The 21,872-nt window shown below is 43.0% G+C and overlaps 1 protein-coding gene across 2 annotated transcripts in view; it reads left to right on the top strand.

The window, feature by feature from the left end:
- Window positions 1-1,654: 1,654 nt before the first annotated feature.
- Window positions 1,655-21,872, top strand: part of VWA5B2 (von Willebrand factor A domain containing 5B2) — a 63,164-nt gene continuing 42,946 nt past the window's right edge. For both annotated transcript variants that reach the window (XM_026722759.2, XM_087933622.1), the window contains exons 1-3: window positions 1,655-1,871; window positions 18,153-18,316; window positions 20,439-20,600. In XM_026722759.2, coding sequence (XP_026578544.2) covers window positions 18,178-18,316; window positions 20,439-20,600 — 301 coding nt within the window. In that variant the 5' untranslated portion in view covers window positions 1,655-1,871; window positions 18,153-18,177. The remainder of the gene's footprint in view (window positions 1,872-18,152; window positions 18,317-20,438; window positions 20,601-21,872) is intronic.

Below are 21,872 nucleotides of genomic sequence, written 5' to 3'. Positions count from 1 at the left end.
GGACTTCAACTCCCAGAATTCCTGAGCTAACATGACTGGAAGAGGAATTCTGGGAGTTGAAGTCCACCAATCTTCAATGTCTATCGCAGGAGTCTTCAAACTTGGCAAGTTTAAGACTTGTGGACTTCAACTCCCAGAATTCCTGAGCTAACATGACTGGAAGAGGAATTCTGGGAGTTGAAGTCCACCAATCTTCAATGTCTATGGCAGCAGTCTTCAAACTTGGCAAGTTTAAGACTGGTGGACTTCCAGAATTCCTGAGCTAACATGACTGGAAGAGGAATTCTGGGAGCTGAAGTCTACCAATCTTCAATGTCTATGGCAGTAGTCTTCAAACTTGGCAAGTTTAAGACTTGTGGACTTCAACTCCCAGAATTCCTGAGCTAACATGACAGGAGGGGGAATTCTGGGAGTTGAAGTCCACAAGCCTTAAAGCTGTCAAGTTGGAAGACCCCTGATCTATATCTTCTATCCTCTATCATTATGTATATCTTCTATCTATCATCTATCTATCTATTCACATACATACATACATGCATACATAATTTTTTTTCAATAATTTGAACCAATAGATGTGCATGAAGTATTATCCTGTAAGGATGGGAAACCATTTTATTGCTATTGCAAGATTCTGACTTCTGACCACAATTGCAAGTTGCTCGTGTTTAAACTGAGCTGTCTACTGAGGAGTAAAGTGATCAACGTGGTAAGGAGTCAGAAGAGTCTTGTCTATAAAGCTGAAAATAAGATTCCTGTTTTCATTTCCTCTTTGGATAAAGAAGAATGTTTGGTATGCAGTGCCTGCAATTACTTAGATCTCTCCTTTTTAACATTTTGGACTTTCCTCCAGTTCCAAGACCTATTGCTTGCTGCTTTTCCTTGAGTTAGCAGAAACTACACTGGAAGGTTGCACGTAAATCAACTTTGCATCTTTTGAACAAACAAGCATGGACGATTCCAGACACAAGGTCTACCTTGTTTGAAGGTAAAATTGGGATTTGGGTCCAAATTGTGGACAGATAGTCCTTGACTTACAACAGTTTGTTTAGTGACTGTTCAAAGTTACAACTGCACTGAAAAAAAGTGACTGCTTTTCTCATGACCGTTGCAGTATCCCTGTTGCAGCATCCCTGTGGTCATGTGATTGATAGATCGATTCATATTTATGACAATTGCAGTGTTCCGGGGGTCACACAATCCCCTTTTGCAACTTCCTGACAAGCAAATTCACAAAAGCCAGATTCACTTAACAACTGCAGTGACTCACTTAACAAATGTGGCAAGAAAGTGGGGCAAAACTCCCTTAACAAATGCCTCGCTTGGCTACCGAAATTTTGGCTCAGTTGTGGTCATAAGTTGAGGACTACCTGTAATTTGGAGGCGGGGGAGGGGGAGTTTTTCTGTAGTCCAGATGCCTTTCAAAGACTTCCTTCCTGTTTCCCCCCCACCCCCCCAATTCTGACAGGTGTACTTCCTCATCTGGATAAAGGCAAACTAGCACTTGCTGTGAAATAGCTGCCTCCTCCTCCCTGTTAGCAGAGTTATGCAGATGTCCTGGCCCTTTAACTGGGATCAGCTTGGAGCTGCTCAGTTTCTCTTCTTCTGGCAGAGAGGAAGCAGAGATATAGTGCTACAGCACTGAGGAAGTCAGTACGGAAGAGAGTCTGCAGCAGAGAGGGTGTGAGTGTAAGGGCAAGCAAATGCACAAAGAAGTGGGAAACCTGCCAGGAAAAGACAGAAGAAGGGAGCTTGCAAAATTCTCCTCACTATTGATGACAGGAGTGGACCCCAAAGTAGCAGGATGCTCAAGCCATATTTATTCGTCTAAAAATCAAGCTGGTTAAGACTGCAGATTGTGTGACATTCTCCAGGTAAGCCTTTAAATGTCAGTTCTGTTGGCTAACTTTGAAGACAGTAAACGAGTGGTAGGGGTAAGTGGGTCTGGATTGCATCTGAAGAGAGACTGGGATCCAGGATCTTTTGGGATAGCTTCCTATGGGTAGGATATTCCTGGGCAAAACTCTGAGTAATCAATAACTTACTCATTCTTTTCAAAAAAAAATGCTTAATTGCTAGATAGACACTCATAATACAGATGTGATCCATATTATTTTTTGAACAGAAGAAGGACATGACCCATATACTTGGGTATATCAGGAAATAGTCCTGCTACTGCATCACAGATAGACCTGTAGTTATGTATTGCACATCTACTGTATTAATTATTTACTGTACTATAATGTCCCACCAAATGTTTCGGAGCCTCTCTTATAAAAATCCCCAGCTTGGAGGCACACGAGACTGGACAACCAATTGTTTCCAGAGATAAATAAAAGGACAAGAGGCCTTCAGATGCTCCAGTCTATTGAGTTTGAGGGCTCAGATTGCCTTGGTAATTCATCAACTGTCCTAAATTTTAAACTAGGATTGTTTCCTTGGTGGACTTTCACTTCACCAGTCCAGATGAAAGGAATCCATGTTTATGGTCCATTCACTTGAATTGCTGAAGGCATCAGAAATCAAGATAACTTTTGTTGGTATTCATTTTGGTTTGCAGATTGCACATGCATCAGATGATCTAAATTCTATTTTTTTTTTTTTTTGCTTGTTACATTTATATTCCACCTTTTCCCCCTTAAACGCTCATCCTGATGTACATGGCATTCCCTTCTCTCTTTTCCCCCATGATAACCCTGTGGAATAGATTGGAAATTAAGGGTGCGTATGAATCTGGATTTTCATGGTTTTAGCCTTAACCACTACGCCATACTGGAGATGCTGTCTGAATGGAACACCTGAGGACAAATAGGAAACCCTATTTTGATGTCTTATTTGATTGTGGCAGCTATTTAAATCATCAGGCCCAATTTACAGATAATCAGAGTTGGAAGGGACCTTGTAGGTCATCTAGTCCGACCCCCTGCCCAAGCGGGAGACCCTACACCATTTCTGACAAATGGCAGTCCAATCTCTTATTGAAAATCTCAACTAATGGCGCTCCCACAACTTCCAAGGGCAAGCTGTTCCATTGGTTGATTGTTCTCACTGTCAGAAAGTTTCTCCTTTTTTCCAGGTTAAATCTCTCCTTGTTCAGTTTCCATCCATTATTCCTTGTCTGGCCTACAGGACCTTTAGAAAATAGCTTGACCCCTTCCTCCCTGTGGCAGCCCCTCAAATATTGGAATACTGCTATCATGTCTCCCCTGGTCCTTCTCTTTACTAGACAAGCCAAGCCCAGTTCCTGTAACTGTTCTTTGTATATTTTAGTCTCCAGTCCCCTAATCATCCTGGTTCCTCTTCTCTATACTTTTTCTAGAGTCTCAACATCTTTTTTATAATGTGGTGACCAAAACTGGATGCAGTACTCTAGGTGTGGTCTTACTAAGGCTTTTAGAGTGGTATTAGTACTTCCCTTGATCTTGACTGTATCCCTCTGTTAATACAAAGTAGGATTGCATTAGCTTTTTTGGTGGCGGCTGCACACGGCTGGCTCCTATTTAGCTGGTTGTCCGCTAAGACTCCAAGATCCCTCTCACAGTTCCTGCTATTGAGCCTGGTTTTACCCAGTCTATATGTGTACTTTTGATTTTTCTTGCCTAAGTGTAGGACTTTACTTTTCTCTACATTGAATTTCATTTTGTTAGAGATGGCCCAGTGTTCTAGTCTGTCAAGATCCATCTGGATCTTGAGCCTATCTATCTTCTTGGGTGTTAGCTATTCCTGCCAGCTTAGTATCATAGTATCAATTTATCAGACTTAAGTCCTGCTGCGATCAAAAGTGATTCTGCCAGTATTAAAATGTGATTGATGTAATCACAAAAAGTTTTAAGAAGAAAGATAAATTGCACGCCTGGAGCGAAAGTTATCAAAATACAGTTGGTGAAATTTCTCAGATCATCCAGACTTAGTGAAATTGCTACAGTATCTTCCAGTCCTGGAACAAAATCTCTTCTGTTTTTTTTCTCCCTTTGGCTCATCGTTCCCAGTTTATGTTGAAAGGTTTCCAAGCATTAATGTACACATTCAAGGATGCATCTGCAAAAGCTGATCTCCTGCCCATCAGATTTCTATCTTTGTCTTTGCTACTTTTGTTTGGGCAAGTTCATAATATTACAAATCATTTGGAAGCCAGAAAAGAAGTCCAAGATGCTTGAGAGATTTATGTTTTGGGAGGTGCAGGTAGTCCTTGACTTAAAACCACTGGTTTAGTGACCCTTTGACGTTACAATGGCACTGGAAAAAAAGTGAGTTATGGCCGTTTTTCACACTTGCAACACTTGCAGCATCCCCACGGTCATGTGATCAAAATTTGGACACTTGGCAGGTACTTCTGACAATTTTACCGTCCCAAGGTTGTGAGATCACCATCTGTGTCTTTCCTAGCCAGCTTCTGACAAGCAAAGTCAACGGGGGAAAAGCCAGATTTGCTTAACGACTGCATGGTTCACTTAACAACTGCAGTGATTCACTTAACAACTGTGGGGGGAAAAAAGGGAAAATAGGACCCAATTCACTTAACTGCCTTGCTTAGCAATGCAGATTTTAAGCTCAGCTATGGTCGTAAATGGAGAACTACTTCAACGGTAAGTCTGAGGGGTCTTAGGCAAGGCAAAGTATAAGATTCTCTGGCTGCATACTTTATTCATGTTGCATGAGTTGTCTTCCTAATAGCAACCAGGTTAACGGCCTGTCATTTAAGAAAACACTCAGCAGGAAGAGTTACTGCATGAAAGATCAAGCATAGATTTCCTCTGCTGTGCCAGGGAAATAAGTGGGTGAACGTTGCAAAGAAACACTAATCTTTGGAAAACCTTCTTACTGGTAAGAATTGTTCAACAATGGAGCAGGTTAACTCTGGGGATAGTGAGCTCTCCTTTTTCTTTCCTTTCAGTATTATCTGTAGGGACGAGTCCATGAAATTGTTAGGAGCCAGGATGGATACGACACTTGTATAGAGCACTGCACGCGAGAACAGCTAGACACAAGGAGAGGTTTTTTTCCCCCCGAACGCCATCATTCTGCTAAACAAATAATCCCCTCAACACTGTCTAACTATTTACAAAGTCTGCATTACTACTGCTATTAATCTTCTCCTCACTCCTTATCACTCATCCCCTCCCGCTTGTGACTGTATGATGGTAACTTTGTCGCTTGTATCCTTACGATTTATAGTGACTGTTTCCTAGTATGATTTGATTGCTTATTGTACCCTATGACTATTAAGTCTTCTACCTTTTGACACTTGATGAACATATCTTTTCTTTTATGTATACTGAGAGCATTTGCACCAAAGACACATTCTGTGTGTGTCCAATCACACTTGGCCAATAAAAGAATTCTAATATAATATAATTCGTTGGAAACTCTTCAGCAAAGTTCTTTGCACTGGAGAAACCAGTATAGAGTCTGTACAAGTAGGCCTTGACTTAACGACCACAATTGTGCCCAAAGTTTCTGTTGCTAAGTGAGACATTTGTTAAGGGAGCTTTGCCCCATTTTACGATCTATCTTGCCAGAGTTGTTAAGTGAATCGCTGGAGCTGTTAAGTTAGTAACTCAGCTGTTACGGTAAGTGAAAGCAGCTTCCCCACTGACTTTGCTTGTCAGGAAGTCACAAAAGCTGATCACATAACCCCAGGACCGTCATAAATACGTCAAAAATACGAGTCGGTTGCCAAGAGTCCGAATTTCGATCATGGGACTGTGAGGATACTGCGATGGTTGTAAGTATGAAAAATGGTCATAGGTCACTTTTTTCAGTGCTGTTGTAAATTTGAATGGTCACTAAACGAACTGTTGTAATAGGAGGACTACCTGTTTTGAGGAAATGAACTGGATGAGGTGACTTCCAAGATGCTCCCAGCTCCCTAATTTTGTCCTTTATTTCACTTCTCTGGAATAAAAAGGGGCAAATTCACATAAAATGTTGAAATTGCACCATCTGTATTCTTGTCTCTTACTCTTGGATCCTCCTGGTTTCATTTTAATAGTAGATTCATTTCTGTTAGAATGTTTGGCAAACTAAATTGAAAAAAAATAGTACAATTTTTAAAATCCTATGAAACATTTGTGAGCAGCATTTGGTAGCAGCATTTGGTAGCAGCAACAAATGTGTTGTTTTTAATTTTTAATACAGGAAATGTTGATATATAAGGGGGGAAATGCTTCTGCGGTCTTCCCTAATTTTAAAAAGTGTCAGGGTCATGAGAGAGAAAAAGTTTCAGGAACACTTCTGTATACCCTAAAGTTGCAATCCTGACAACTTTAAGGTGGGTGGACTTCAATTCCCAGAATTCCCCAGCTAAGCAATGCTGACTGAGGAATTCTGGGAGTTGAAGTCCACAATTGTTCTGTACCTAAGGAGTTGAAGATTTCATTCTTACCCCACTTTCTCCCTCCTCTTGTTGGGCAAGAGGAAGTACTATCACCCGTCCTTTACTTTTGTCATGGATATCTGGTTTAAAATTAACCTTGTTGTTGCTTTCAATAATGTAACACTTTTAGTTTTTTTTAATATAATTTTTTACTGGAGAATTTTTAACAAGATCAAAACAATGCACATGTTACAAAAGAAACAAAGAAATCAAGAAATGGCGTATTGGTAAGAAAGGAAGTAAAAATAGAAAAGGAAAAAAATATAAAGAGGTGACTTCTGATCTTTTGAACAGCATTTATAAATGTAATTTATATTTTATTATTTCACTCTAAGTGTTCTATCATAATTTCCTCCTTTTTTCAGCAAAAAAGTCCAGAAGGGGCTTCCATTAAAACAGATTAATATAGTTGTTAATCTTTCTCTACTCAAACAAGTTAATTTTGCCATCGCTCCTATTTCCGTCTTCATCTCCAACCATTCTTACATTGTGGGTGTTTGTTTCTGAGTTTATTTTTATGCATAGAATTAGTCTTGGTAATTAGAAAGGATTGCTGGCAGGGGTAATCATATAAAAAAATTATCTCCCACAGCTCTTTTCTAATTGATTACTTGCAAAAAAAAAATTAGAAAAGTTAGGAGATTTGAGAAAACTGATAATGTTGATAATACATTGATCAACAATGTTAATTGTCTTTGAGCCACAGCGAGAAAGGTTTTCAGAAAAATATTGCCTGCCTTCGGCACACATAAGACACACATAATGTTGTGTTCAGACCCTTCACTTCATCTGGATATAGGTGAAAGAGGATCTTTGAAAATGGAGATCGGGAGCCTTAACAACATGAATAAAACTGCAGGGCGCTCTATTCTCCGTGACTGATAAGCGAATCACCGGGATGAAAATCTGCGGGTTTGCATTTATTCATTATAAACGGCCTCCCAGCTGCCTACATAAAACATATCAAGACCAGATGGGCCTTGTTTACTTTGAAAAGATAAAGGTAAAGGGTAGCGATGATTAAATCACATGAAAGCAGCCTGTGGAACTTTCCTGATAAGCCTTTGGTCAACAATTCATTGAGGTGGTAGCTAGTCAGTGTCATGGCAATTAATGGGCCTGTTTAATTGGATGTTTATAGCAGAGGCTCCTAAGATTGCCCAAAGCTTTGGGACTAGACTCTGGAAAGAGTGCTGAGAAGAACAACAAAAATGATGAGGTGACCGGAGGCTAAAACATATGAAGAATGGTTGCAACAGGAATTGGGTATGTCTAGTCTAGAGAAAAGAAGGACTAGTGGAGACATGATAGCACCCTTCCAATATTTAAGGGGCTTCCATAAAGAAAATGGAGTCAAGCTATTCTTCAAAACTTTTGAAGGCAGGACAATAAAGCAACAGAAAGAAACTAACCAAGGAGAGAAATAATCTAGAACTAAGGAGAAATTTGCTGAGAGTAAGAAAATTTCAGTGACTTCCCAGTGTACCCAAAGTCTGGTTTGTAACACAGGAATGGTGAGGCAGCCAAATGTTTTAACTTTCCCAAATAAGCTTAGTTCAAACCACTTTGTGGATGTTGGTTTACGTTTGGGCAAGATGTTCTTGGTGAATCATTTAGGCTCTTGTTTTTTCCTCAATTCAGTCACCCCCCCCCCAAGGACCAGGTTTTCAGTGCTGTTCATCAGAAAAGGAAAGGTGGATGAGACAGCATTGCGGCCCCTTTTAACACTAATCTTGTTAGATTAAAAACGGGGGCTTTTCCACCCCCTCAGGTCTGCTGGAGTCCCCATTTTGATTAAGAAGCACTCAGCTCATATAGAGAGGAATGGAAAAGGCCTCTGCAATCAATCTAGGTCGACTTCCAGTTGGAGTGGTTCCAAGCACTTAAAAAGATTCCTCCATAAGGGAAATTGCAGTTGACTGCTTTCCACTCTATTGGATATAAACTCAACTTTCCCCCTGTATTCACCCATTTCCCATTCCATAATGTTTTACCGGTATGGATGCAGAATGATCCTGGACAGAGGAACTGTCTTCAAAGTTGTGTGACAGGCAGTTGGCAGCCTTGTAGGAAATTGGTCAAGTTTCTCTCACAACTGCATCTCAATTGTCCAGGACAGAGATTGAACAAAATTATTCTCACCCACTAGATGCCAACTGGTAAGGAACAAGATCACAAGTCAGAATGATCATAGCTTTCTTCATAGGCATTTTGCCTGAATTTATTGGATTCTTTTTCAAGTCCTTGACTAAGTCAAGGACTACCTGTAGTTCATAGTTTGAAGTTTTGGATAGGTGTGACTGGACTAGCATGATGATCGAGGTGAAAGAAATTCAAACTTTCAGCTGCAGCCACCTCACGGGTTGTTTTTGTGGAGAAAATAAGAGCAGAAAGGCATGGGGGATATGACTCATCACCTTGAGTTATTTGTAAAAATAATAGAGGTGGAATACAAATTTTTTAAAAATTCAAAGTTACCTTCTGAGAAGCAGCATTAACTTGCATATAGTTTTATGAAACGATTCCCATTTCAGACGAATGGCTCATTTAAAAGTCGCAAGCTTAAGTCATAACTCCTTTAAGTTTTCTTTTGTATCAGATATTCCCTTTTGAAATATTTTATGGGAGAAAGTATGGATGTTGCCTCAAATCTTCTAAAGTTTCACAATGACAGCGCACTATCTAATAGAATATGCCAGATTTCAATTCCGATCATCTTCAGTGAAAATTGGCTGTTGATGACTAGGAAAAGCTCCTCTGGTTATAACCCGAGCCTTATCGTAGCACTTCTCCTAATCAGTTGCAGCTAGTTGGAGTTTACCCTACAGAGAGAAAAATACGCACCCCTACATCTTTGCACGGCTCAGGATAGACTAGAGCAGGTTTGCACAATATCTCTGTTTGTTTTTCCATGCCATCTCTCACAAGAGCAACAGCTGGCCGAGACCTCTCAAACTGCACCTCGGGCTACGTGTGCAAGGTGGAGTCAAGGTCACCTGGAAACAAAGAATTATTTTTGGAATAGGGATCATCTTCTAGTTCGCTTGAGCTGTCCGTGGGGCTCAGCAACTCCGAGGGATTGAAATCACCGAGGTTGCTTGGTTTCCTAGGGCAGCATCACCTGTTCCAATTCCATAAGCCACCCACCTGGGTCACCTGGGTGATTTAGCCAGACTTGTAGAGAGAAGGGGAGGGAGCGAGGGAGAGGTTAGCATAGCTAACTAGGACATTAAAAGAATAACAAGAATAACAAGAGTTGGAAGGGACATTGGAGGTCTTCTAGACCAACCCCATGCTCAAGCAAGAACCCTTGTTCCATTTCTGACAAATGGTTGTCCAACCTCTTCTTAAAAAGCTCCAGTGTGGGAGCATCCACAGCTTCTGGAGGCAAGTTGTTCCACCAACTGTTTGGAAATTCCTCCTTAGTTAGTTCTAGATTGCTTCTCTCCTTGATTAGTTTCCACCCATTGCTTCTTGTCCTGCCTTCAGGTGCTTTGGAGAATAGTCCCAAAGGTGTTTTTTCAGGTGGCAACTGGACTTTTGTTTTTTTTTCTTTTGAAAAAAATGTAACCTCCAAGCCCTTTGCACCAGTGGTGGGATTCAAATTTTTTTTTATTACCAGTTCTGTGGCTGTGGCAGGGGAAAAATACTGTAAAATCTCCATTCCCTCCCCACTCCTGTGGAACGGTTACTGCAAAACCGCTTTCCAGCTCCGTTCTCCTGTTCAGGGCCACAAAAGAAGAGCCAGTCGATCAGCTGGGATTCAGGAGGCGGAGAATAGATGGGGTCGGGGCCAGTCAGAGGTGGTATTTGCTGGTTCTCTGAACTACTCAAAATTTCCGCTACCGGTTCTCCAGAACTGGTTGGAACCTGCTGAATAACACCTCTGACTTGCACCTCCAAATGTTTCAATGACTGTCTAAAAGCAGGGGTGTCAAACTCGCGGGCCGCAGGCCGGATGCGTCACATGCTGGCCACGCCCACCTCCATTTCAGCGAAGAGGAAAAGTCATGACACATCACGTGACGATGCAAGTTTGACATGCCTGCTCTAAAAGGATGCAAATGACCAGCTCTCTGGAAGGAATATCCTTCCATTCCCCAGTATCCTGTCAGAGCAGAAGAAGCTTCTTGGATGAGAAGAGAAACGTCTTCAAAAGAAAAAAAACAAGAAAGTCCAGTTGCCTCCTGAAAAAGCACCTGGATAACTGAGAATCTCTACAAACTTTGGAGAATAGGTTGACCCCACTCTTCTTTGTGGTAGCCCCTCAAATATTGGAACACTGCTATCATGTCAACCCTAGTCCTTTTCATTATGCTGGGGGTCTGCAACCTTAAATGCTCAGCCATTTGGACCCGTTTCCCTCAGAAAGAAAACACCGAGAGCCTCAAAACCTGGGTGGGCGTGGCCAACTCAATGCCACTCACACACAGTCACATGACCCCACCCCCACCACGCCTACCCAGGTTTTGTGGCTCCCGGTGTTTCCTGTGGGAAATGCGTCCTGTGGGAAATGGGTGTTTCCTCCCTCCCTCTCATTTCTGTTTTTTGTGTTTTACCTTCTCAGGCCAGGCGAGGAGTGACTGGGAGGGGAAGGGAGGGGGCGGGGCCAGCCAGTGATGGAATCACCCAACAGAGCCACAGCAGAAGGCCCAAAGAGCCTCATGTGGCTCTAGAGCCACGGGTTGCTGACACCCATACTAGCCATACCCAATTCTAAAAGTCTCAAGACCTTTTTTATATTGTGGCGACCAAAACTGGATGCAGTATTCCACGTGCGATCTTCCATGAAGTCTGAAGGTCAATGATGAATTTATGAGACGGGGAATTATTAAAAGGGCAGAAAAAGAATTCCAAGCAAAATGGATACTGGCCCCCATTTAGTTAATGAAAAATGAGCACATCAAATGATCTGTATATGATTTATCCATGTGTTATTTTTTTTTTTTTGAGAATGGCCAAAGGCACAAAATTATAACTCCTTCCCTTCCACTCTGAGGTGGTGGAAAAATGAAAAACAGAAATGATTTTTTTTTTTTTTGCAAAGCTGCTTAAGGACTATTCTCATTCAGCAGCAGAAGAGAAAGCCAGGCCCCGATGGTCTGACAAGGACAATTAAGCCTAAACCATTCTTGGAAATAGTTGATCTAAATGCAATCTTTCCGACTGAGTTATGATGTTAACATGATCTTTCCATTCAAAGAATGCTTAAAGAAAATGGGGTTTTTTTTTGGAGGGGGGGGCGGAAATATCCACAAAAATATTAAAAATTGGAAGTTCGTCATGATTCCACCATCAAGTAAACATAATAATATTCCAATGCTCATTTTAATTGGTTAATAAGCATTCCCCTATTTTCACAACCGTAGTATGAATTCATAATTGGGAATACAGAAATGCCAAATTCCTCCCAGTTCATAGTTTTTGCAAGCATCGCGGCAATCAGCAAGGGCCAGATGTCTCTTCTTGAAATACCTAGTAGTACCTATATAAAAAATACATACATTGAATCTCTTGCGTGCATGTCATGCAGTGGGCCGATAACTCTCCATGATGAGTTTTGATTTAGTAGATCTCATAGCAAATGGAAAGTGTACATGCGTTATTTATGTTTCGAAAGTAAGCAAGAGGCCCAATGGTGGGATTCAATTTTTTTACTACTGGTTCTATGGGTGTGGTTTAGGGGTGTGGCAGGGAAGGATACTGTAAAATCCCCATTCCCTCCTCAGCCCACTAACCTGCTTTCCAGCTCCGTTCTCCTGTGCAGGGCAACCAAAGAAGACCCAGTCAATCAGATGGGACTCAGGAGGTAGAGAATAGATGGGGGCAGGGCCAGTCAGAGGTGGTCTTGGCTGGTTCTCTGAACTGTTCAAAATTTCCAGAACTGGTCAGAACCCTCTGAATCCCACCTCTAAAGAGGCCCCTGTCTCACAACTGAAAAAAAATCAGAGCTGTCTGTTTCAGGTGATCATTTGCCTTGCAGGTAGAGACTCCTGCAGGACTGTGTAATCCAATTCTCCATGAACACAAGTGTCAACTCATAAAATATTTCTGTGGTCTTTTAGAGTTGCCAGCAGAAAGGGAGGGGGAAGTAGTGGACAGCTTGCATTCCATAAATGTTTTCAAAGATAGTAATTAGGTAACCGAAGTTTCTGCCAGTGCAAAATTCTATCAGGAGAGCATGATTGATCACTCTTGGCTATGGATGTGTCCCATTGGAGAATATGAATTACGATACATCCAGGGGGTGGAGGGACACCAGGGTCAAGGGTGACAATGAATGATGTGTCTCAGAGTCGGCCACCCCCAGGCAGCACCGCATCTTCTAACTCCCAATAAATCTTGTTGGAGTTTGGCTAAAGACTCATGATTTAAATGGGGTTAAGTATCAGAATCCTGACGACAAGATCAATCCATAAATCCTTGTTCCTGGACAATATGAACATTTGTCCATATTGGACATTTGAGGGTATAAGACATTCATCTTTCCTTGCTCCCTTTAAGATAAGTCACGTCCCCCTTCCTCAAAGTCCTCTTGATGCTTTACCCATTCACAGTTTGATAATACAGGTATCCCTCAACTTACAACGGTTCCATTTTCAGGTAGTCCTTGACTTACGACCCCAATTGCATCCCAGATTTCTGTCGCTAAGTGAGATATGTGCCAAGTGAGTTTTTGACCCATTTTACGCCCTTTCTTTCTTGCCACCATTGTTAAGTGAATCCCTGCAGTTGTTTCAGTTAGTAACCCGGTTGTTAAGTGAACCTGGCTCCCCCACCCCCCGGTTGACTTGGGCTGTCAGAAAGTTGCGAAGGGGGATCGTCCCATGACTCTTGCACACTGAATTGGAATTGGCATCCTTCAGTCTCAAGAGACGATGATATCGGGCTGTGAAATGGGTAACGGCCACGTCCCGTGTTGCTTCCATGCTGTATGCAAAGCTGGAGCGTCCTTTGCAGAGCACGAGGCCTGGGTAATTTAATACGGAGGATAAACTGTTACCCAAGCAGCAGATTCCCGCTGTTCCATGTCACTGAAACAGTCTAACGGAGGAACGGCAGAGCCGATACGATAAGTTCCAGCTGCGTCACCGGAGTTCCCAGAACGTGATTGTGCACAGTCACGAACTCCTTCCAGGACTCCGGCTCTGGATTTTGCCTCGAGGTTGACTCCGGAAGCCTTTCCCAATAATAGCTATAGCCACAAGGCAGTGGAGGTTTGAAATCAAGAGTTTCAAACCTTCTCCTAGAAGATGGTTCTATCGTTTTATCGGCCGTTGGGGCATAGAACCCTCTCCCGCCTTCAAAAACGGTTGACCATCTTCTCCTGTAACCCTGGAAAGGGGCCCTTATGAGGCGCTACCAGCCGGGCCAGCAGGACCCAAGGTTTTTTTTTAAAGGAGTTATTTACTCCTCCGGCACTTCTCCTCACTCCAGGACGCCCAACTCGGCTCCATTTGCAACGTCCATTGCACACTACAACCATCCTATATGTGAATCGGTTGCTAAGCTCCTGAATTTTGACCACGTGATCACGGGGATGTTGCAAAGTGGGAAAAAACGGTCATAAGTCATTTTTTTCAGTGCCGTTGAAACGGTCGAACGGTCACTAAATGAACTCTTGTAAGTCGAGGATGACCTGTAGTTATGACAGCGCTGGAAAAAAAGTGGCAAGCAAATTTTTTCTCATAACTGCGGCAGCATCCCATGGTCACACGGTCAAAACTTGGGTGCTTGACAACTGATTCGCATTTAAGACGGCCGCAGTGTCCTAGATGTGATCCCCTTTTGTAACCTCCTGATGATCAAAGTCAAGGTGGGAAGCCAGATTCACTTTGCAGTTACTCACTTAACTGCAATGATTCACTTAACAACCACGGCAAGAAAGGTCATAAAACGGAGCAAAATTCATTTTAATGTCTCACTTAGCCACATACATTTTGGGCTCGGTTGTGGTCATACGTCGAGGAGCACCTGTAGTCTTAAAACCTTAGAAAGTCAAATTCTCAAGCTTTATCTTAAACATAAAAAAAAAATACTTAATTAGTAATGTGCTAGGTAGCCTCTCACAAATAAAACTGATAGTACCATAATTTTGGAATGGAATGTACCTAGCAACATAATTCAAGCCTGAGTATGTATCATAAAAACAATCAGGGGTGGGGGAGTGAATATTTTTACTTAAACTGTCATTGCATACAAGATTATTTTCCTGTTCAGGCAGAAGTGGAAAAAATAGTTACTTCCTGAACAACATTTTTGCCTTTGTAGGCAATTTGGCCAGCTATTAAAAGACCCACAAGAGACGTAACTGGCATGGAAAAAAGGTGGGAAACATAGATTCGGTCACATTTTCTCAAGTGGCCCCTGCAATTATATTCCCATAGATTGGACACTTTCACCCAGTTCCATTCCTCAGTCCCATAGAACCACCTGGAATCACCTACAAAATGCGAAGAGTATAAGCTGCCTCATTCCTAAGTCCCGAAAAGCCACGAATCCACTCATTTCTCCTGTGTGCCCCCATACTCCACCTAAAAAAAGGAGAGGAAAATTACATTTTCCAGCAGCCTGCAGGACAGAAGGGAAAATGGGTAAAACTCTTGTCAGTGTCAGGGACTATCCCTTAAGTCTTCTATGTCCCTTTCCAGGTAAATGTTTTAAATAGCCTATCTTTAGAATTAGAATTAGAATTCTTTTATTGGCCAAGTGTGATTGGACACACAAGGAATTTGTCTTGGTGCAAATGCTCTCAGTGTACATAAAAGAAAAGATACATTCGTCAAGAGTCAAAAATCATAAGGCACAACACTTAATGAAAGTCAAAGGGTACAATAAGCAATCCAATCATACTAGGAAACAGTCAATATAAATCGTTAGGATACAAGCGACACAGTTACAGTCATACAGCCACAAGTGGGAGGGGATGGGTGATAAGGAGTGATGAGAAGATTAATAGTAATAGTAGTGCAGACTTTGTAAATAGTTGGACAGTGTTGAGGGAATTATTGGTTTAGCAGAGGGATGGCGTTCGGGGAAAAACTTGTTCTTTGTGGCTACTTAATTTGCAGCCAGCCAATGAAGGATCTTGAAGCCCATCCTGTTTAAGGCAGTTCCTCCTCTTTTCCTAACAGTTTTTGCCATATAGACATTTAAGAGGTCCTTAAGGAGATGTGCATAAGTGCATTAATGTACCTATCTCTCCTATCACATTTTAATTATTTTTTTTCTTTTACTCATTTGAATTTGCAATTTCCATTTGATGAATAAATACATTGTATTTTTTTTTAAAAAAAGCCACCTTTGGAACTACCATGACCTGGATGACTGAAAATCTCCATTTGTCATGTCCATCATGACCCCATGGACAATATTCCTCTACGACTTCCTGTCCTCTACCATCCACTGGGGTCCATTTAAGCTCACACCGTTTGCTTCAGTGACTCCATCCAGTCACCCCATTCTCTGTCGTCCCGTTCTTCATAGAGTAGAGTAGAATAGAATAGAATAGAATAGAATAGAACAGAACAGAACAGAACAGAACAGAATAGAATAGAATAGAATAGAATAGAATAGAATAGAATAGAATAGAATAGAATAGAATTCTTTATTGGCCAAGTGTGGTTGGACACACAAGGAATTTGTCTTGGTGCAAATGCTCTCAGTATACATAAAAGAAAAGAGACATTCGTCAAGAATCATAAGTACAACGCTTAGTAATAGTCATGGGGGACAATAAGCAATCAAATCATACTAGGAAGCAGTCAATATAAATCATAAGGATACAAGCGACAAAGTTACAGTCATACAATGGGAGGGGATGGGTGATAAGGAGTGATGAGAAGATCAACAGTAATGGTAGTGCAGACTTTGTAATAGTTCTTTTGCCCTCCATCGTTCCCAGCATTAGGCTCTTCTCCAGGGAGTCTTTCCTTCTCATTGGGTGGTCAAAATCTCCATAGACACTTCCAAAAGAGTGTTAAGACTCTTGTTCAGAAAGTCATAGATGCAGATTTTCGTCAGGAAGCTTGACTCTGAGCTAACCATCCTGTTCAAAGCCTCCAACTCTACTCACCCAGACTCCTCCCTCCACCAATTAAGCAAAGTGACCTTTTTTCAGAGAGAAATGAAGCCAGATGAACTAAATCTACCACTTTCCTTAATTGGCCCCATATTAATTCTAAAGATAGCTCCATTCACTTGCCTTGTTACTGAGGGAGAATAACAGAATTGGAAGGGGCGTCGGGGGTCTCATAGTCCAACCCCCTGCTGAAGCAGGAAACCCTATACCAGGGGTGTCAAACTCACATTGTCACATTGTCGTCATGTGACGTATCATGACTTTTTCCCCTTTGCTGAAAGGGCGGGGGGTGTTCTGACCCTAACCCTTTTCCAATAAAACAAACACGAACCAAAGGGAACAGAAACCTTTTAATGATTCTTATGAATCCCCAGTTAAAAGGTTGCCACAAACTAAATAACTTTGAAAAGCACAAGCCTCACCAAAACTCTGCGAGGCTGCCAAGAGTAACAGATAAGAAATATTTTACAACACAAGAGTCTTCAAATACCAACTAATGTCCACGAGGCTCAAGTTTCAAAATGTCTTTGCTTCCTGCAAAGAACGTCTGATTCACAGCTGGTTTTTATCTTCTTGAAGGAGGGGCCATTACCTTGCAGCCTTACTCCCGAGTTGCCCGTGCTGCTGCAGCTGCTCTTTCCTGTGAGCAATCCTGCGTGCATGCACACTTGGCACAGGCTCCTCAGGAACCTCCTCAACGCTGCTGCCAGCCCCACAATCTCTGAAGGCAGCAGTCCACTCCCCAATGGTCCTGGCCCCTCATCTGAGTCCTCGCTCTCCTCAGCCGTCCGCACCTGCTTCCGGCTAACCACAACGTGGGGACATGATGCATCTGGCCTGTGGGCCGCAATTTTGACACACCTGCTCTATACCCTTTCAGACAAACGGCTGTCTATTCTCTTCTTAAAAACCTCCAGTGTTGGAGCATTCACAACTTCCGGAGGGAAGCTGCTCCTCTGGTTAATTGTTCTCTCAGGAAATTTCTCCTTAGTTCTAGGTTACTTCTCTCCTTGATTAATTTCCATCCATTGCTTCTTGTCTTGTCCTCACGTGCTCTGGAGAATAGGTTGTCCCCATCAACTTTGTGACAGCCCCTCAAATGTTGGAAGACTGCTAGATCTTGGCTGTTGGGTTGGTATGCTCGATACTTTATGGCCAGATTAACAAACTAATAGAAGAAAACACTTTTAATGTAGCCAAGAAAGAACGGCCTTGTTGACTTTGCTTGTTGTGTTCAAAGGGAGCTGCAAAGCCTTCAAGGTAACAGGATTTCTTAAGATGGCTGAGGTCCAGAAGCAGGAAGTGATGTCGAGGCCTATGTTTTTACATGAGTAAATAAATGGGTCTTCCGAAAGCTCTGTATAGTCTTCATCTCACGGTCTTGCAAAAGGGAAAACTTCAGCAACATCGCAGCTGAGTTGGAAGTAATTTGGCTCAGCCTTCCAACCCCCACCGATGTTATGGGAATCACAGAAACCTGGAGCTGCTTTCTGGATGGCCCAGGTAGACTACCCTCACGTAGAAGTTCCCAAATTGTTTTGCCACTTCACCAATGGTTTGAAATAAAGACCAGATTACATCGCGTGTTCATCTAGATCTGCTGGGAACGACAGCTGCCTCCATTTTTATTTCAATTCTCCGTTCCAATGTTAGATTCACCAGGCATTCCCTGTGTTCTTCATCTTTTCTCGGCTGCAGAATTTGAGAATTTAACCCAAAGATCATGCCAGGGCTGTATGGCTTGCCCTCCTGGACTGCTCTCCCTCTTCAGAGCTCGTGTGTGAAGGCCTGTGCCAATGGCTATACCTTGGGAATCACTGCCAATCTTACTTACATCAACCTGGAGCAGCAAGCTGTGGAAGGTGAGCTTTTTTTTTTTTTTTTTAAGAGATCCAAAGCTATTTATTTTATTTTGGAAAATTTTATATAGCCGCCTGCTTGTTCACGACAATTCTAGAAAATAAAATAAAAAATAAAAAATAAAATAAAAAATAAAAAATAAATAAATAAAAAAATAAAAGAAAATAAAAAAACTTGCAAAATGTAATGCAAAAGGAATAAAAATAATAAAATAATAATAACCTCCCCTTGGCAACAATTCACAGTCATATCAGCCATTTAAGGGACTCCATCCCACTCTAAGTTCCCCAGGCCTGCTGGCAAAACCATCTTCAATCTTCAGGGCCTTCCAAATGAGTGGCAGAATGTGGGCCAGTCTAATTTCTGGAGGGTTGATGTTCCAGAGTAGTGGTCACCAACCATTGGGCCAGAGACCACTGGTGGTCTACAAGAAAATTTTGGTGCTCCGCAGAGAAATGTCCCTCCCCCCAAAGCAATAAATCCTGGCTGTGTGAGAACACAAGGCTGCGCCGCCCACATGGCCCGCCCACCCACTGGCCCCCACCCTTCAGCCAAGTGCAAACCTTACCTTGAGTAGAGCCACGCGAGTTAGAACTGGAAGGTAAGACCAACGGCGGGGGAGGGAAATCCACCCCGGGGTGGCTTGCTGACATTGGTGGGAAAGTCGGTCCCATATTCCAGAGCTGCAATAGTCACAGGACCGGCCCTTTGGTCATCCCGGAGGAGCTCCTCCAGTCCATGAGAGGCCGGTGCACCCGGGTGGAGGAGCAGCTGCTCCGGGGTGACCAAAGGGCCAGTCTCGTGACTCCTGCAGCGCTGGAATATAGGACCAACTTTACCCACCAACGTCACCAAGCCACCATCAGTCAAAATTCATATTAGTGGTCCGCAGGATTTAAAATTATGAGTTTGGTGGTCCCTGAGGTCCAAAAGGTTGGTGACCCCTGTTCCACAGGGAGGATGTGATTGGCAAGAATCCTGCAGATCAGGGGTCCCCAACCACCGGGCTGTGGACCGATCCTGGTCCGTGGAACATTTCCTACCAGGCCCTCGGTTTGCTGGGCGCCGCCATCTTGTTTGATGAGAAAGTGCTTCTGGGTGAGTTTTTCCATTACGGGTTGGTCCTGAAGAAATCCTTGCGCCTTAGTTTCATTGAGGGGGGGGTCTTCGAACGAAACTAAGGCGCAAGGATTTTTTCAGCACCCAAGGCAAGGCGAGCCAAGCGACCGTACCGAAGCCGTCCCGAAGTGAAGCCCATCGACAAAGGTACAAAGGAGGAGTTGAAGTTGGCGGGGAGAAGCGGGGGACGGCTGGCTGGCCGGTCGCTCGGCTCGCCTTGCCTTGTCATGCGTGCTGATGCCGGTACCGGGCCACGGATCATTTTGTGATGCCGGTACCGGGCCGTGGCACAAAAAAGGTTGGGGGCCACTGCTGCAGATAACCTGGTCCCAAGCCAGGAAGGGCTTTAAAGGTAACAACCGGCACCTTACAAATCTACGGTATGTAAGCATAGTTTATATGCTGCATTCCTGGTTTTAATAGACCGGTTGCTGATTCTTCCGCTCTTCCTGCCTGAAGAGGTAAATAACTTCTCGTCAGCATATTGCCCCTAACCATCTAGGTTCTCATTTTACTGACCTTGGAAGGATGAAAAGTTGAGTCAACCATGAGTCCATGAGGATCGAACTGCTACCAGTTAGCAGAGTTAGCCCACAACACTGCATTCTAACCACTGCTTAGCAGAACGATGGTTTCCATCATCCTTCACTTTGGCCAAGCTGGTCATTAGCAACATCAGACCTGATCTATAGCAACTTTCAATCTTCATCATTTCCATGCTGGATGCTCTGAAGAAGATACGAGCGTATGGCTTCTGTGCAGGTCACTGGCAATCTCTTTAGCGTTATTCCCATTAAGAAAGGTTACGTAAGATTAACATGTGCCTCAACCTTGGCAACTTTAAGATGGGTAGACTTCAACTCCCAGAATTCTCCAGTCAGAATGGAGAATTGGCTGAAGAATTCTGGGAGTTGAAGTCCAACCTAATTTAAAGAGGCCAAGGTTGAGAAAGGCTGAGGTAAAGGGTGCAAAGTCAGCTTATATCGCCTGGTTTCTTTGGCACAGGAGTATTCGTCTATCCTTTGGAGGAGTCCGAGGTGGTCTCAAGCTTTGAAGCAAAGACAGGAAACAGAACCTCCACCTTCCAGATCCAGACCCGGCCTCCAGTGGATGATTGCTGCCTTGACTGTAACACGAATTGCAACCAGCCGCTCCGCTGCAGTAATGGTTGGTGGGGGTCATATCGCCTAACAGACCTCTGTACCCAGGACTCCTGAAAAGAATAGGGGCTTGAACCTGCTCTGGATGGACTCCCCAAAGCATTTTCTTGATGTGGAAAGGTCCCGAAAGGTGACTTTTCTCCGTATAAAGAATGATAGGGTCCCAGTTTCTAAGAGATTTCGGCAGTCTGCTAGATAGGTAGCATAGAGGGATAGCGAGCTATGAGCGAAGCGGAAATCTCAATGCCTCAGTGGATTCATATTAACCTGAATCCTCATCTCAGTCAATGCACGCTCCTTAAGCATTGCCTCTATACCAGCCGCTCTCAAATAGATTCTGTGGAATCCCAGGGTTTGGTGAGAGGTCATGGAGGCCCTGTGGGAAATTATGGTTGAAAAAAAGTACATATTTTTTTTTATTATAAAATAAAGTTTGCTTACCACACAGTGCACACTGTGTGTGAGTTGGGTACATATAAATTTGTGAATAGAGTAGAATAGGAATGGAATGGAATAGGAATAAGAATTGGAATTGGAATTGGAATAGGAAATGGAATGGAACGGAACGGAACGGAAAAGGATAGAACTGGAATAGAATTAGAATAGAATAGAATTGGTATAGAATTGGAATTGGAATTGAGATAGAATTAGAATAGAATTAGAATTAGAATAGAATTGGAATAGGAATAGAATTGGAATAGGAATAGAGTGAGAATAGGAATAGAATTAGAATAGGAATAGAATAGAGACATCCCTGAAATTTACAAATTATTTCAAAGGTTTCTCCATAAAAGGTTCCTCTAGGGCAGGGGTCCCCAACCACCGGTCTGCGGACTGGTACCGGTCCATGGAACATTTCCTACCAGGCCGCTGGTTTTCTGGGCACCGCCAGCGGCGTTTGGGTCCTGAAGGAATCCTCGTGCCTTAGTTTCATCGAAGGGGGGGCTTCGAACGAAACTAAGGCACAAGGATTCTGTCAGCACCCAAGGCAAGGCGAGCCGAGCGACCGTCCCAAGGCCGTCCCGAAGCGAAGCCCATCGACAAAGGTACAAAGGAGGAGTTGAAGGTGGCGGGGAGAAGCGGGGGACGGCTGGCTGGCCGGTCGCTCGGCTCGCCTTGCCTTGTCATGCGTACTGATGCTGGTACCGGGTCGCAGATCATTTTGTGATGCGGGTACCGGGCTGTGGCACAAAAAACGTTGGGGGCCACTGCTCTAGGGCACTTTTTTTCAACCTAGCAACTCTAAGATGTCTGGACTTCAGTTTCCAGAATTCTGTAT

This window comes from Pseudonaja textilis, chromosome 4, assembly GCF_049901715.1.
Source record: "Pseudonaja textilis isolate UNSWEBS1 chromosome 4, rPseTex1.2, whole genome shotgun sequence".
In the NCBI taxonomy this organism is placed as follows: Eukaryota; Metazoa; Chordata; class Lepidosauria; order Squamata; family Elapidae; genus Pseudonaja; species Pseudonaja textilis.
The sequence above is the reverse complement of the archived record's forward strand: the minus strand, read 5'-3'. Positions and strand labels throughout refer to the sequence as shown.